Source organism: Cydia splendana, chromosome 9 (genome assembly GCF_910591565.1).
Source record: "Cydia splendana chromosome 9, ilCydSple1.2, whole genome shotgun sequence".
NCBI lineage: Eukaryota > Metazoa > Arthropoda > Insecta > Lepidoptera > Tortricidae > Cydia > Cydia splendana.
In genome coordinates, this window is record NC_085968.1 from 9,832,794 (window position 1) to 9,849,623 (window position 16,830).

At 37.6% G+C, this 16,830-nt stretch overlaps 2 protein-coding genes across 6 annotated transcripts in view; both read right to left on the reverse strand.

Annotated features, from left to right (window-relative positions):
• Positions 1–16,830, reverse strand: part of LOC134793514 (methylcytosine dioxygenase TET) — a 149,224-nt gene that overhangs the window by 35,757 nt on the left and 96,637 nt on the right. For 2 of the 5 annotated variants that reach the window (XM_063765095.1, XM_063765093.1), the window contains one exon: positions 976–993. In XM_063765095.1, the coding sequence (XP_063621165.1) occupies positions 976–993 (18 nt within the window). Of the gene's footprint in view, positions 1–966; positions 994–15,521; positions 15,766–16,830 lie in introns of those variants that run through there. The other 3 variants (XM_063765094.1, XM_063765092.1, XM_063765096.1) reach the window with 2 other exon arrangements.
• The window catches only part of LOC134793521 (pre-rRNA-processing protein TSR1 homolog), a 561,986-nt gene that overhangs the window by 12,539 nt on the left and 532,617 nt on the right, over positions 1–16,830 (reverse strand). The window lies entirely within an intron of this gene.

Consider the following 16,830-nt stretch of genomic DNA (forward strand, 5'->3'; position numbering starts at 1 on the left):
ACCTTCCTTTATAGCGCTATTAAAGTTTCCAGACAAATAATTAATAGGAAACAATAGGGAATTTAATAAATAAATAAGTGGGGGTGGTTTGGGCGGGGTCGTTGCCTCATCGACCGCGCCCCCGCCCTACGTATCGAACCTTCGCGGACGTAAGAACATAGAATAGATACTATGTACTAACACACTTTTTGTATTATTATTTGAATTGAAATCTCTAGAAATCAGTGATATAATTTAAAGTTATATTAGATACCTATAAAGTGGTAACCCTATAGTTTCCTTTAAAACATTAACCAACTTAACTTTTTCGCCTTTTTTCATTATTGGTGTAAAGTATGGCATTAAATCAATAAATAAATGTTACAGATCTTACACAAACGGACCTAGTCTCACAGTAAGCTCAATAACGCTTTGTGTGATGGGTACTAGACGATAATACATAGAAAACATCCATGACTCAGGAACAAATACCTATCTGTGGTAAACACACTAATATACACTTAGCGCGGTATTCGATCCTGGGACCTCCAGCTTCGTAGGCACAGGGTCACTACCGGCTAGGCTAGGAGGCCCTTAAAATCCTCATTCCCATTACTATAATTATATACCTAAACATGAAACTAGTCAATCGTAAACTGAGTTATGTCCTAATAAATATGTACGTCATTTACACTCACGTTAAAGACGCTACTAAGTATTTAACAAAGTAGAACAATTCTAATTAAAATTACAGATGTAATAAATAATCAGCTTAACATAAACTACTTACGTAGGTACTTACCTTGCACAGGAACACACCACTTTACAGTAAAGGCAAGAAAAACAAAACTATAAAGACAAAAGTAAAATGTTTCGATTGAAAAATTTAAAAGAACGAATTAAAAAAAACGAAATAAATAGGAGAATGTGCAAGAACGCAAAAGAAGAGACATAGAAAAGCAGAGAAGAGGCAAGAAGAGAACAGACCATATTTACCTTGATGTCTTGCAAGACCTGGAACCAATAATTAAACACGAATTAGTGTTATTGCAGACGCAGTTCAACACTTAATTGTAATTTAGAATACTATTAGGCACACCAAATGGAGTAAATTTAAGACTTTATGACTCGACTTCAAACAACAAACACTTGACACTACACCCTTTCCTAGAATTAATAACTAAACTTAAAATCGACTACAAAAATCGTAGCAAAATTATATATGATGAATATTATTTATATTGCGTAGTGCGTAAGCAACAAAACGGGTATAAAGGGTAAATAAGATAACGATAAGCAAGGCTGGATGTAATCGGTGCTGCCGGTACCTCTTTTCAATAGTTATTACGTATGTAAATTAAACAAGGTTTTAAAATCGTTGAAAATATCAAATAACTAGAATAACACAAACATTACACGTGAAAAAAGAAGTCAGACAAAGTTTGTATAAAGGTGTAACAATTAAATACGAAACAGTATGCTTGCGGATAAAAATACACCATTCGCTGAAAGTGACAAAAATCAGCCTCCCCAATCAAGCATCCAGAAATAAAACCGGAAAAGAGCAATGACAATCGAACATCCCAATCAGAATGTGGAGGAAAAACCTAAACCGGAAAACCGGGCGATCTCGAGAAAAGTGCTGGCGTGAGAGGTCGTTGAACCGGGCGACCCGAGCGGCCAGCACCCGGGCAAGCCGGGTAGCGGTAGGTCAGGGATGTTTACTACCCGTCACGGATTACGTTCGATTGCCTTAATAACTTCATGAACGATTTAGGAAAGGATATTGTTTTTGAATCGGAGTTGGGTGTTCATTTTTATGAGAGTTTCCTCCACTTAAAATAATTTATTTCACACCGTGCACGAAATAAAGCACCAGATAATTATTAGAAAAACATAGATAGCAGTTATATTTAAACACAATTTCTATTTAATAAAGCGGATAGAAATATAAAAAGTACGTCACTATACTCGATTTCATATAAATTCCATATTAGCATATTGTTTTGACAGTTCTTAATTAAAAAGAAGCTGATCTGACTGGTAGGAAAGTAACTTATTTATTAAGTAAATTTTAGTTTTACATTAAGTTTATGATAAAATACAAAGATTGAGAAATTCATTGAAATGCTAGAATTTTCATAGTAGAAGTAGTAAGTAGAGTTATCATGTTAGGGGTCATCCATTAATTACGTCACACGAATTTCTAGGTTTTTTTACCCCTCCCCCCTCCTTGTTACACTTGGTCACATTTGGCAAACCCCTCCCCCCTGGTGTGACGTCACATTTCTTCAACGAAATCGGCAAATATTTATTTAATATTTTATCAAAATATTTTAGACAAAAGAAATATTAGTAATTTTATAACCCAAAACTGATTAAGAAATAAAATTAAAAAATAATTTCAATACATTTGCGGTTACTAAGTTAAAGTGACGTCACAAAGTTTATGACTCCCCCCTTGTCACAACAAGTCACATTTTCTTGACCCCCTCCCTCCCCCTAAACGTGTGATGTAATTAATGGATGACCCCTATTGTATGTGTATTACAAATTATCAAAACAACTGTGTGTTAGGTACATGAAACTTTCAAAGTTTCTCCAATATTGTTTCTTAAAGCTTTAGAGAAGCTTTTACTTTCGAGGTATACGGAGATCGGCGGCTTACGAGGGCTTTACCACGGCAAAGGAAAGCTGTACTCTGAACAACAAAACATTTGTACGGTGCTTAAACGGATTTCTTATTATTATCACCGTTTCCTGTTTTAAATTAAAAATAATATTATCCCAGTAGTCGGACTCGCCCACCGAGGGTTCCGTACTTTTTAGTATTTGTTATTATAGCTGCAACAGAAATACATCATCTGTGAAAATTTCAACTGTAACATATCACGGTTCATGAGATACAGCCTGGTGATAGGGTCCCGTTAAAAAAGGTTAAATTGGCACAATTTTTTCTAGGTCAGTCAATAGATAGGTACATTATACGTGTATTTTTTAAGACTTCCAGAAACTGCTCTTGTGACCAAATTAACTTCGGAAATCAGGAATTCCTCCTAACAAAGTAACGAGCTCTTCCGTAGAAATTTCAAGAAAGCAAACTTACAAGAAATCCAATCAACTAGATAATGAAAAAGCGGAATTAAAACGGCAAGGACAATGGGGAAATTCCATTAAAGATATTCTTAAAATGCAAGAACACCGGATTTTAATGATATTTTTTTACTTTCGTGATTAGAATGAAGGTGTGTGCTTATCCCTACCAAGTCTACCAACATTATAAATTTGAAAATAACCGACTATGTAGGGACCAATCGAACTATTTTATTAAATACTAGCTTTTGCCCGCAACTTCGTCTGCGTGGAATGATGATGATGAATGACAAAAACTATGAGATATGTAGATATCTCCATACCAAATTTTATCTAAATCAGTGCAGCAGTTTATTACTTTCGCATTTATCATTGATAATACCTATTAGTAGGGATTTTGACACCACCCGTCTCCGCCACTCCACCCACTTCACTCGGGCCTCGGCCACTGGAGGGTTTCGTCACATTTTTTTACTATATTAAAGTTGGACTCACGCTAGACCGGGCCGGAGCTTCCGGAACGTCGTTTTCTAAGGAAAGCACCCAGTGATTACCGATCAGCCGGCCACGGCCCGGTCTAGCGTGCCTCATCCTTTACAATGCCATTCCGATCCTGTAATAGTTATCAATCTCGAACAAAGTGAAGCAAATCATGTACGTGAGTGCCTTAACCCGGTGTAGATCGCGATCTCGGGGCACGCATCGCGAACGGCCCTTTCACGCGGTTACTGCTAGTTCAAGGGCCGTCTGGGCCCTGTCTGCTAAACTAGGGTTGTCACTCGAACTTATCATTTTATGAGGGCTGCCTTTGAAAACGTTTTGCATACTTTTCGACGGGGAAAGCTCCATTGTTTTATAGTGGTTCTATACTATCGTATCTACTCGTAATTTTTTTGCCAGCCATGTTTATTTTGGAGCAATTTCATATACATACATAATTTGGGTTGTATAATTTTACTAGTGCTGTGTTACTTTATTGTAGTTGTGTTATTTATTCAAAATACGGTAGCTTACAAATAAAACACCACTAAAACACATCCGCAGTATTTCATATTTCGTGTTTTCCCGATTCGTGCCTATAATTATTCATATTTTATCTTCGTATAAATTTGTAGAATTATGTTATCTGTAGTGGCGTGGCGTTGACTACTAAAATGCTCGATGACAAATGGCCCTTTCGCACGCTGTTACCCGCTGCTGGTTCAGATACCGTCTGGTGTCTGTCTGCTAGCATAGGGTTGGCACAAAAAGGTTAACGTTTTTGTCACGAAAACAATAATTTCCAATGTTTTCGATTTCGAATATCGATAAGTATTTTCATTTTTGCGCATTTAAATGTTTACATGTAAATAAAGTCACTTTATGTTGAATCTATAAAAATAATCACGTAGTTGGCAACCCTAGCATCACGCGTGTCCCATGGCATATTTCACTTCGCCACGACGCCCCGCGCGGACGTGTAAACAGGAGAAAGTCCCCGATTTAAAACACGAATGCACGTAATCGACCCCACGGGGAAAACGCCACATTTCAACAGGTGACGGTTACAGCTCACAAAATTGACAGACGAAGATTGACAGTTAGGTATCGACACGTGTTCACAGGAATATTTCAAATCAGAAATGTATTTCGACGCTTTACAGCAGCGGTCGGCAACCTTTTAGCAAGGGCCACATAGTAGTTGTCGAAGTTGACGCGGGCCGTAATTTGTTAATATTTATGGCTTTATCAGACATTGTCGTTTGTCAATATTACGTACAAAATAGCCAGGGAGGCTCGCGGGCCGCAAGCGAGTGGTTAGCGGGCCGCCTGTTGCCGGCCGCTGCTTTACAGTATTATTCATCATTTTTGATTGTTTGAAGTTGAAATGGAACTACAAATCTGGAAAGTGATTTAGAATAACATTTTAATACCGTCGTAGATTTTGTAAAAAGCCAAGGGGTCAAAATTACCCTTATCACACGAGATATTTGGGCACCCGTGCTAACGGTGTGAAGAGGAACGGACAGAACATGCATAATTTTCTAAGAGCATTAATATCTGAAGTCCTAGAAGCGTGGTTCGTGGAAATGACCGTCCTTTCCAAGTTCTATTTTATTACAAGCTTTTATTTAGTTTCACCTGACCGTTGTCGGTCTGTCTGTCTGTAATCAAATCTTGCAAGTTAAATTTGATCCACTTCCCGGTTTCCGATTGAGCTGAAATTTTGCATGCATGTATAAATCGGATGACAATACAATATTATGGTACCATCGAGCTGATCTGATGATGGAGACAGGAGGTGGCCATAGGAACTCTATGATGAAACAACGCAACCTAATTGTGTTTTTAGAATTGTCTCGATGACTATTAGTTGTTTGTCGTAAGAAAAGTACAGTCAGCGATAAAAGCTTGTACCAAAAATGAAATTTTTGCCAAAAACTTATTTGAGCGTGATCCCAAGAATGGACCGGGGAACATTGATTAAGGTAGTCGCGCGTGATGGTTCAAGGGCGTCTTGCCCCGGGGAATATGAGCCGTGAATGAACTGTTTGTAAACAACAAGGTCGGTTACTCCTTGAGGCTTTAGAACGGACTGGAAGAATTTTGACACACATATGAAATCCGCGACTAAAACACTTTAGATTCTCAGTGTCATACGGGGTCCATTTAAAGGATGACTCACGTTAGAAAGGGCCGTGTCCGGGCCGGAGCTTCCGGAGCTTACTTTTCTATGACATGACAGGCGATCACGTGATGATTTCTATAGAAAACGATGCGCCGGAAGCTCCGGCCCGGACACAGCCCGGTCTAACGTAAGTCATCCTTAACCCAGTACATGTTTGGTTAGGTATTTGATGAGTTAAGCTGATTTCCGTAGCGAACTTGCTAGAGTTTTTCGCCGCCATAAAGCCATGAGGCTATATGACGATGACAAACAACACAGGGACATTCTGTTGAATGATAGGTGGCTGTGATATGTGCAGAGATATCTCACCCGAGGCTGTGAATGAACTGTTTGTAAACAACAAGGTGAACGGTCGATTTGGCTCGATATCGTTAATGCCGTTTTTGGAACGGACTGGGGCAGATGTGGCGAGGAATTACAATGTGCCCCACTCTACTTCGTAATAATCGTAATAGCTTTTTGGTTTCTGTTTCTCTTGGTTTGCATTTGAGTAGCATAACAAGTAGGTATATTACTGTAACGATTACTACGATTTTTCGCAGAATATGTCAATTTTCACCAATTTCTTTAACAAAGTTTTCCTTTCATCAAGTCTTTGTGCAATGAATAAGCTGCCGATCAAGACGCCTTTTGTATTAAGTCCGTTTTACTCTACCATACGACGGCGACGAACGTAGTTACTCTGTAATGCCGAAGAAGATAGAAAAAACAATATCTATATACCTAATAAGATTTAAACACTAAAAATTCAATGGTGGCTATTTAGTTCAGTACGTTTTACTTAGCGCTGATATTGATGCTTCTTAAAAACCGGGCAAGTGCGAGTCGGACTCGCGCACGAAGGGTTCCGTACCATAATGCAAAAAACGGCAAAAAAAAAAAACGGTCACCCATCCAAGTACTGACCCCGCCCGACGTTGCTTAACTTCGGTCAAAAATCAGCTTTGTTGTATGGGAGCCCCACTTAAATCTTTATTTTAGTCTGTTTTTAGTATTTGTTGTTATAGCGGCAACAGAAATACATCATCTGTGAAAATTTCAACTGTCTAGTTATCACGGTTCGTGAGATACAGCCTGGTGACAGACAGACGGACGGACGGACGGACAGCGGAGTCTTAGTAATAGGGTCCCGTTTTACCCTTTGGGTACGGAACCCTAAAAAATCACTAATGCGCCGCAGACGCTATGTTTTACACCTCTCTCTAGTATCGGTAACGGGAATGTTATTACAGGCTTCGATTTCCCTTTCCCATCAAACAGCAGAATTCTAAACGCTTGTTTGTAATAGACACGTTTCATAAATAAACGCTCCATCGGTGCCCTCGCAGTGACAGGGGCGTGCCGTGACGGTTGTCGCCCGCAGACGGCGCGGCAGCCGCCTCCGCATTTTCCATTCCATTCACATTTACACCACGTGCGAATTGCATTTGTTTACTATTTTACGCTGGGTTTATCTCACGCAGAAACAAATGCTGCTTAATTAAGCTCTTGAGAACTAGCCGTCCTTTTCGCGAACGGCGATTTAAACGGGAAAGCTTAGCCGTGGAAAGGGAAACATATATGAGCGGCGTTGCCTAAACACTTTTCCCGGGAATTACTAGTATGCCAAAAGGTCTGGTTCAGCAATACACAGTTAGATAACTGTTTTAGTTTCTTTTTGAAACTATTTGATAACATATTTCATCGCTAACGTGTAGGTATTAGAATGAAAATGTTGCGACTGTAAATTATCACGACCTATATATTTAGTTCGCGATTGTATGCCTAAATATATCTGCACATCAGGAACTGTTTTTCGCAAATGTAATGACTTATGCACAAAGAGAACACACATTAGAACCAATGTTGTTCCATAGAAATAGAACAGTCTGCATTACGCAGCCCTACCAGTTGAAATAAAAATGTTAGAGGGAAATCGTTTTAAATTTAAATTAAAAAACTGGTTAATTGAAAATGTATTTTACAATCTAAATGAGTTTTTTCTGGAATCACCAGTTTGTTAAGTATAAGTTAGTCAGTAAGCTAGTATAGTTAGTAGTTTTAAGATCATATTGTATTCTCGAAATGGGCAACTGTTGATTCGATATGTCCTGTATATGTCATCTTATGTACACAGTTTACAATAAATAAATACTTTACTTTACTTTATTATATGTGTAATGTGTAGCAGCTGGCAAGTGCAATACATTTTTTTAATATGTAAATCTCCCACTACTAGACAGAAAAAAGCACCCTGAAACTGATTTCCGCTATAAGTACGTTTAAGTTTCCTTACATGAATTAAACAAATATTGTCCTGCTTAAACTTCAACTCGCGCGTTAGAAAGCGGTGAAAGTACGGGAACTTCGACCTACTTGCCCTTATGTGTGTCAGACTATTTGAGCGATGAATGCCGTCAGAAATGACTTCTTTTTCGTGATTTATTACTCCCTTTTAGAATGTAAAGCAGCCATTTGTCATAATTATGGAGTTGCATAGAAAGAGTTTTGTAGGTACGCACTCGTACTTCCATACGTTTTCTTCTTAAGAGCTTTTTGAACAGCGGAAGATATATTTTAATCTGGTTATTTATATTTTTATGTGTTAGAAGATTGGAGTGATTTTGCGAATACATAGTTTAGTTATAGTTATAAGTTAAGTTATAAAAACAATGTGATAGAGTCCCTCTAAGCTAACTTTACACCGACTTGAATAGGACAAAGTGAGTGAGTGTCTTTAAAAACGTCATTTTTCATAGAAGTTCGACCTTAATGATGACATTGCCGCACTTTGTCATTGTAAATTGCATGCAGAGTTAGCTTGGCCCGACTCTAGTTTTATTTATTTTCGTTGGTCGAATGATACCTACACTATTTTTATTTCTCTTTTGCGGAAACTTCTCCGCTATACATGTAACGAGAAAATGTTCACAGGTTTAAAATAGCTTTTATTTGAGCATTTTAACGTGGTTTACATTTTTTGCAACTTTAAAACGAGTTTAGTTTTAAAAACAAGTTAGTTGAACCGCAGTATGGAGTTAATTCGGGTTGATGCGAGCTCGTTGTGTCAATTAGGCAAAACTGGATGACTACGTGACAGCATTATGTGGCTACTTAGTGAATTGAATTATAGTGTGCGAGTGTCCAATGAGTAACGTAGTTTTCGCTGGTGTTGAGGATAAACTACCATTTCTATAAAATATATTGTAAGTAATAACGTATTGTTTTAGTAATGATACTTATGATAATATTAAATTGTCATCACTGCTGTTTTATATTGTTTAGAGGCAATAGAAATAAAAACCGTATGTTAGCACATACTTACACACAGTGCAAGTGTTATTTTAAACGTCAAACTTCTATGAAATGATGACGTATAAATAACACTTGCACTGAGTGTGTTATCAATCGTTGCAGACTTCTCTTGATCTAACTCTACCTATATATTCGTTTACGTTTACGCGTAAACACGATTCTAAATAGCGATTTAATAATCATATGCAATAAAGCAAAATAAATGTTTCCTAAACGATGACAAATGCCATTATAAATCGCGTTAAACAAAATAGCTGTATTTACTCGTAAATGCAAAGAGGAAAAGGCATGCACGGAATTCACGGAAAGTGAAAATTTATAGCTTTCATCGTACATTTTCCAATTACGGGACTCGGTGGCCATATTGATTTTCGCTTTTTGCAGCAGACGGGTTTACTGGGGGCTTACATTAAAAATTCCGACGTGGATTCATGGCTCGCCGATACTGCCAATAACTTTTGACGGCGGACTTTAAACTGCTTTTTAAAATAAAACAACAGTATTGCGACGTTGTCTGAGGCTATAAAGTTAGTGGGCAAAAGAGCAATTTGTTTCGTTATAGCTTTTAAGTTGAGCGCTTTAGTTCTTAATAAAAGCACAATTCGATTAGGCAGTAAATTGGCTTTCGTCGAAAATTTGGTAGTGCATTGTCGGAATACAATCGAATAAATCTTGTTTCAATTTTGGACTATTAAGTCTTGATATGATAGGTAGGTTCCACATTAAAATTTCAATCAAATCTTTAAATCTAGAATGTTGACTTGGCAAAGAAATATTTTAGGACAGGATGATATTCTGACGTTTTGCGAAATTAATCCATATAACCATAAGCTTTACTTTATGGGTTCGAATGAAAGGCAAGAGACTCCAATCCTTCTCTATCTAACTGCATAGAATGACCGTATTCATATAGCCGCTAAGGCGAGAGAGTCAATCCAAAGGACGCGGGGAAGACTGAGACGGCACGAAATCGAAACTCGAGGTAGGCAGGGCCTAAATCTCGTTAAGGTTTTACGAGGTTAACCTAACATAATTTAGGAGTATTTTGACAACTTTTGTTACAGCGTACGTCGGAAACGACAATGGCCTTGGGCATAAACGTTTAAGAAAATCCAATTACATCGTTTGAAAGCATCATATTTTGGCGTTTTGTGACGATGTTCGTTTTAATGTCGCCCGGGACACAGGGGACTTTTCACTAAGCTTTAAAAAACCTTATTAAGTGAGCCTATCAGTTTAATTTGTCCCTTGAGTATGAAGTCTAAGAGTTTCTTTAACTCGAGTTCTTCTCGACGAAAAGAAAAAAACCGGGCAAGTGCGAGTCGGACTCGCGCACGAAGGGTTCCGTACCATAATGCAAAAAACGGCAAAAAAAAAACGGTCACCCATCCAAGTACTGACCCCGCCCGACGTTGCTTAACTTCGGTCAAAAATCACGTTTGTTGTATGGGAGCCCCACACTGAGAGAAAAAACTAACAAAAACACACTTAGAATTACAAAAATAAAACTTAATCCGGGGACAAGGAGAGTCAACTAATAGGAACAAATTGACTTTTGCAATTTCCATTTAGTAGGAAATACAACTTCTATATTTGTAATTTGAAGTATGCTAGAGTAATTTCAGAAATTTGGTTTTGTTATTCCGAGAGGTGCTTTAGCAATATCGGAGGTGATGACGTCATGGGTGAAAACTAACCGTTTTGTAATTCTAAGCGTGCTTTAGCAATATCGGAGACGATGACGTCATAGGTTTTACTAAACTGTACTGCGATTCCAAGCTAGCTGTTGTTATTCTAGAGATAATGACGTCACAGGCAAAAACTAAACTGTTTGCAATTCCTCCGCCCCTAGCAAACGGGCGCCGCGAGAGCATGTCGCGCGCGTGGTAGCTACCCGTCTCTATTTCTGTCTGTATGAATAAAAAAGCATTTGGTAGTATATCTCTGTACTAAAGAGGCACTATAAAAGCCTGTCGAGATTTCTACCCATTCCTTTCTTATTCATACAGTCAGAAAGAGACTAGTAGTTATTACGCGCGCAACATGCTCTCGCGGCGCACCTGTGCTAGGGAGGTTGGAATTGCAAACAGTTTAGATTTACCTTTGATGTCATTATCACTAGAATAACAACAGCTAGCTCGAAGTTGCAGAACAATATATCCCTGTAGACCCCAACTACACAGTAGGTCGCGGGTTAATATGTCCATGGCCCACAATATATCCTAAATTTATTATTTAACTTAAGTATGTTTTAAACAAAGAAGACACGAGACACGCCCGCCCGACATCCGACACAATACTAACTCTAACCAAATGAACGTAGCAAGTAGCTGTGTTGGTATTACAAAACTCGTTTAGTGATTGGTACAACAATGAACATAAACACAACAAGTCTATCTACTAAATACCAGTAAACTTTGTAATGTCGCTATAGTAACAACTGAATTGTTATTTTAAATGGGGTAATGTTATTCCTGCGAACTCGTTTTTTAGATATTACAAAACTATGTAAGTGAGACATTTACTAAAATCATAACTTGAAATCACAGATGCTTTTTTCCAAAAATCACAAACTTTACTAGTAAAAATCGGAGAATTTTAGTAGTAATAAAAATGGATTGTAACAAATACTGAACTTTGTTTAATGCTCCATTTACTAAAGTCTGTTTGCTGAAATTAGATTTAGTATTACTGAGCTGTTTGTAGAAATAAATAAATTTTACAGAAATAGTGAAACTTCCATGATTACTACTAAAACTTCATTTTTTCCCCCAGTACAGAACTGTTTATTAATTCCTGGTGGTGATTTTTCTCTCAGTGATGTGTGAGTTACTAATTGTGTGAGTTAATAAGTTAAAGTTAGTTGTTAATTTTCATGACTACGTATGGGTTTGTACAGGTACGAAGACCTGGGGACGAATAAGAACTTAAATAGTTACATCATCATCATTCGCTTGCCCTTTTTCCATCACTTGGGATCGGCCCAGCAATCAGCATGTCTTTCTCCTCCAAACCTCTCTAGCGTTCGTCATCTCATCACTCACCTGCTTTCTTTTCATATCATCTCTCATACAGTCCATCTACCTTTTCCTTGAGTTTCCTTTCCTCTCTGACATATCCAGTTACATATTCGCGAAAAAACCTGAATCACAAAACATTTTTTATCCTACGACGTACCGTATTGCCAAATTATAGTAGCAAATTCTAAATAAATATCCATATTTTTATCATCATCAAGTCAGATAATTATGTTACTGAAATTTCCTTATAATAAACAATTAATAAGTATGTTCCTTTTGATACGAATTAATAGTTCAAGGTAATTCGATATAAATATACTATTATGTAAAGAGCAGCAGTTTGTTAATTACGTCAACATTTTTTCCAGCCGGTCGAGTTCAGTCATTCGAACACAATTACATCTGTTATTTGAAGCTAAACTATCCCCAGCTTCCCCATCTCGATTTGCGACATAAGATACAAGTTACAGTAGGTCAGGGGAGAAATTACAATGCAGTAAACGGCGAATGATAATTCATAATCATTTATGATGTCCCGTGTGTCCCGACAATTTAAATAAAATGAAATTAGAACATTGTAAATTACGAAGTAAAATTACCACTCACATTATGAAAAAACATTTATTTTGATCAGTAATAAAGGTTCGTCTATCAGAAGCCTCGCCTGTAGTCTAAATATGAGCACTTAAATCTTTATTTTATTCTGTTTTTAGTATTTGTGTTAATAGCGGCAACAGAAATACATCATCTGTGAAAATTTCAACTGTCTGGCTATCACGGTTCGTGAGATACAGCCTGGTAACAGACGGACGGACGGACGGACAGCGGAGTCTTAGTAATATTAGGGTCCCGTTTTACCCTTTGGATACGGAACCCTAAAAAAAGTAGGTTGCGTAAATACTTAATTTTGTCGATCTGACCGATGTGTGGTAGGTACGTTTGTTCAGGCTAGGATGCTCCGAAAAAAAAAACAATCATTTTGGGATCAACGATGAAGTCAAAGAAAGACACTAGTTTACAAGATAAATGTGTGATTTATTTGGAACTTGTAATTAAGCTTTGCTCCAATGATCTTGGATGGAATGGAAAATGGATGTGGTGGTCACTTTGTTAACATTGAGCTGTATTGTTTTCAAATACTAGCGAAACTAAATAGCGTGGCACGACCGCATCGCCACGTGTTTTTATTTACACTACTATCAAGCCAACGCAATCGGCCACTGAATGAAACTGGCTGACCTAAATTTTTGTACGCACGCCGCGCCGGCCGGCACTGGCAGCCGATAAGCGAGACTAATGCCCTATGCGGTTTCTGTAGTTGGTCAAACCAAATTTGTCAGTAAATAAGAAAAAAAATCTATACTCATCCTTTTCTTTTGGGTGCTAGTAATAGTGCAAGACAAAGAAAATATGATATCTCTATGTTTGAAATGAGACAGGCCTTTGACAAACTATATTTTAAATTTGGAAAGTTTGACAGTTAAAGATGTTATCTACCTGCGTTTAGTAGCAAATACATAAACTCAACACTAATCATCAATATGTGCACAGGCCCTTAGGCAAGTGTACACATTCGTAGGGGCTTTATCAGATAAAAGTAAATTGATCATTATCTCCAAAATGGAGTTAATTAGAATACCAGTTTCTTTGAGAAAGTTACTTCATATAAGCTCAGGAATTCACTCTTGAAATTGACGGACTTTAAAAAAAACACCCGTGTATTATTTTTACCCACAAAATTACAACGGGTAGAGCAGAACTGACTACATGTTTCATACTCAGATGCTATGACACAGGTATTAATAATTAACTAAAAAATAATATCTTCCTAATTAAAAAAAAACATTAAAGATGTAATGAGTACCTAAATCAAACAACAATTACGATAAGTTATTATTCTTAATGATAGAAACAAGGAAATACCTACCTATCTAAACTTAGACTGTTTTTAAAAAGGTTTCCTCATTGCTGAGTAAATTTAGTATAGTCAAGGCCCCGCTAATAACTACTCATAGTAAGTCCTATAGCAACTGACGAAGGCCAACGCTCAGAGAGCGTTATCGTTTTAAAAAATAAAAACAAATCGATTCAAAAACGAGGACGTCAGATAAGCATTATCTGTGTCGTAGTCGTATCTTTGTATACTTTGGCGATAAGGAATGGGAAAGAAGCATGAATCAGAAGCGGAATAGTAGATTTCTTTTTTACATTTTGGGAGTTAACTCTCGACCACTTTAATAATTAGTCTCTCTATATTTGTTGTAGAGTCTGTGCGGAAAGATAAGAGTCGTGGAATGTATTGGTTCCCATACGTTTCACGACTCTTCTCTTTCCGCACAGACTCAGCTACGACAAGGTTCAACTAAGGTATTTCAGAAATCAAATTGAATTTCTGGTGAAGTGGGTAGAATAGAGTGGACCAAGGACCGGACCAAGCTAACTCTGCACAGACTTGGCAAGAACAGCTAAATCGAAAATTTTACCAAATATACGTCTGTAACTGCACGTCTAGCATGTTTAGGTAGAGATATCGTGCTGGGAGTTCAATGCTTGTTGTTGAAGGGAACAACTTAGGCTACCAAGCAAAATTTTGTACCTACAGGAATTTTGAAGCATTGGTTATGCATTACGTAGGCAATACCTTTCTATTCTACTATGTATTTCGGAATACGGAAGTTTATGGGTTACCGGCCAGGACGGGATGATGATGATTCTTTATTGCACCATAACATTACATTTTACATGTAGGTACATTTACAAGGAATAGTAATAAAATATACTTAACTAAATAGGTAACAACATGCGGTCTTATTGCTAAAAAGCGATCTCTTCGTTTCGTTTTCTGCTTCTCTATCGGTTTTCTATTTTCGTACAATAGAGCGGCAGACAACGACATTTCGATTTTCGTTTTTCGCGGTAGGCTCTCTGGACACATGCCTAGTTAACGAGTCAAGATGACTCATGATAGCTATGCATAGAACGAGTAATTTTATAGAACTAAATAAATAATTGCATACTTTATTTGGTAAGAAACAGGTACGTTATGTAAGTTATGTTAGCAAGTGTATGCTAAACTTTCAATTATGTTGTGTTTTTATGTCCTAGATACCTACTTAAATACATATCCCGATCCCGACCCAATCAGCGCGCTTTTTTACTAAAATGATAGTTCGGTCCGAAATTGGGGCAGACGAACTATAATTTTATCAGTAATTGCCTAATTGAGTTAAAAAAACAAGGCTTAGTTTGCACCTCAAGACGTGAAGACAATTTTTTCGAACTTCTTCGGTGAGGTTTTTGTCTCGCCAAATGCATCGCACGTCAGTCGTCTGCAGCCAGCACGTGCAGTGCTCTACATCCATCGATAACATCGCGTGCCTCACAGAGTATTGACCTTTTCACTTGCCTAGACGCGATTTAGCATCAAACCGGTTTCATTTTCCCATGAAATTAAAAAGAAAACAAACCTTCAACAGCTGACGTTCCAAATCCAACTTTTAAAGTCACTGAAAAATTTACAATCACAGCACACGCGTTCGGAAACTTAGTTTAAAAGTTGATCAAATTCGCGCGGCAAACCGTAAGTGATTTGCGAGTGACGATCGATAGTGCAGTCGAATCGATATGTTACGTAAGCGCGTTGTGGCAGCGGCGTCGCACGTGACTGAAGACTGGCGATGTGCCGGAGCGCGCCGCGCCGCGCCTCCGCGTCCCGCGCCCCCGCACCATAGATACGCTACAAGTCGTACGTATAACACACTTGATAAACAAATTACAAATTTTAGACGGCTACCGTGAGAGCTTTAATAGGTTTTCTTAAAGTCTTTTGTAGCGTATAAACACATTTGTTATAGAGTTCTTTACAGTTTAATTTTTATTTTATTTTGAAGGAGTAAAGTTTTTTAATATCCAAACACTTTTTTTTCATAAAGGCTTTGTAAGTATGGCGCCATTCATTTATTACGTAAGACGATTTTTGCCAGTTTTTGACCCCCTACCCCCTACGTAAGAAAAAAATAAGAATAGGCTGACCTCCTCCCCCCCTATATTACCATATATTACGTAAGAATCTAAAGAAAAAAATGAGTACCTACACGTTTGGTTTGTTTAAGTGTTTATTAAAAAAAACATTTTTGGAATATTTATTTGTACCTACAAAGGTACTAGAGCCCGTTGAAGCTAACTCTGCACCGTTTTTGATAGCATAGTGTGGGAGTATTATTTTAAGGGTCATAATTTCATAGAAATTATAAAAAATTGCATCTTTGTGATCTTACGTAAGAACTATGAAAACCCTCTCCCACCCAGAAAAAATAAGATATGTTCGACTGCCCTCCCCCCTAAATCCTCTTACGTAATAAATGAATGGCACCTATTTAAGTACCTGCTTTAGCAGGTAAGCGTTTGTCTTATAAGTAACTTTTACACTTTGTAAAAATGTTTTTGTGTGCAATTAGATATGTATATTTTTGTTTTACACTACCTATACTTTATTTATTAAATGCTATGGGGCTATTCATAAATTACGTCATTTCAAATTAGGGGGGGGGGGTCTGGACATCGGATGACGGTAGCATGAAGTAGGAGAAAATGGGGTCATTTGAAGCATGATTTTCGGATGATTATGGGGGGGGGGGGGTCAAAAATCGTCAAAAATCGATGACGTAATTTATGGACAGCCCCTATTCATATATTGTTGACTAATTATAGCTTTTCACGCCTTCGAGTTATACAAAACATCGAGATCAAGCACAAAGCACAAACTTACGGAATAAC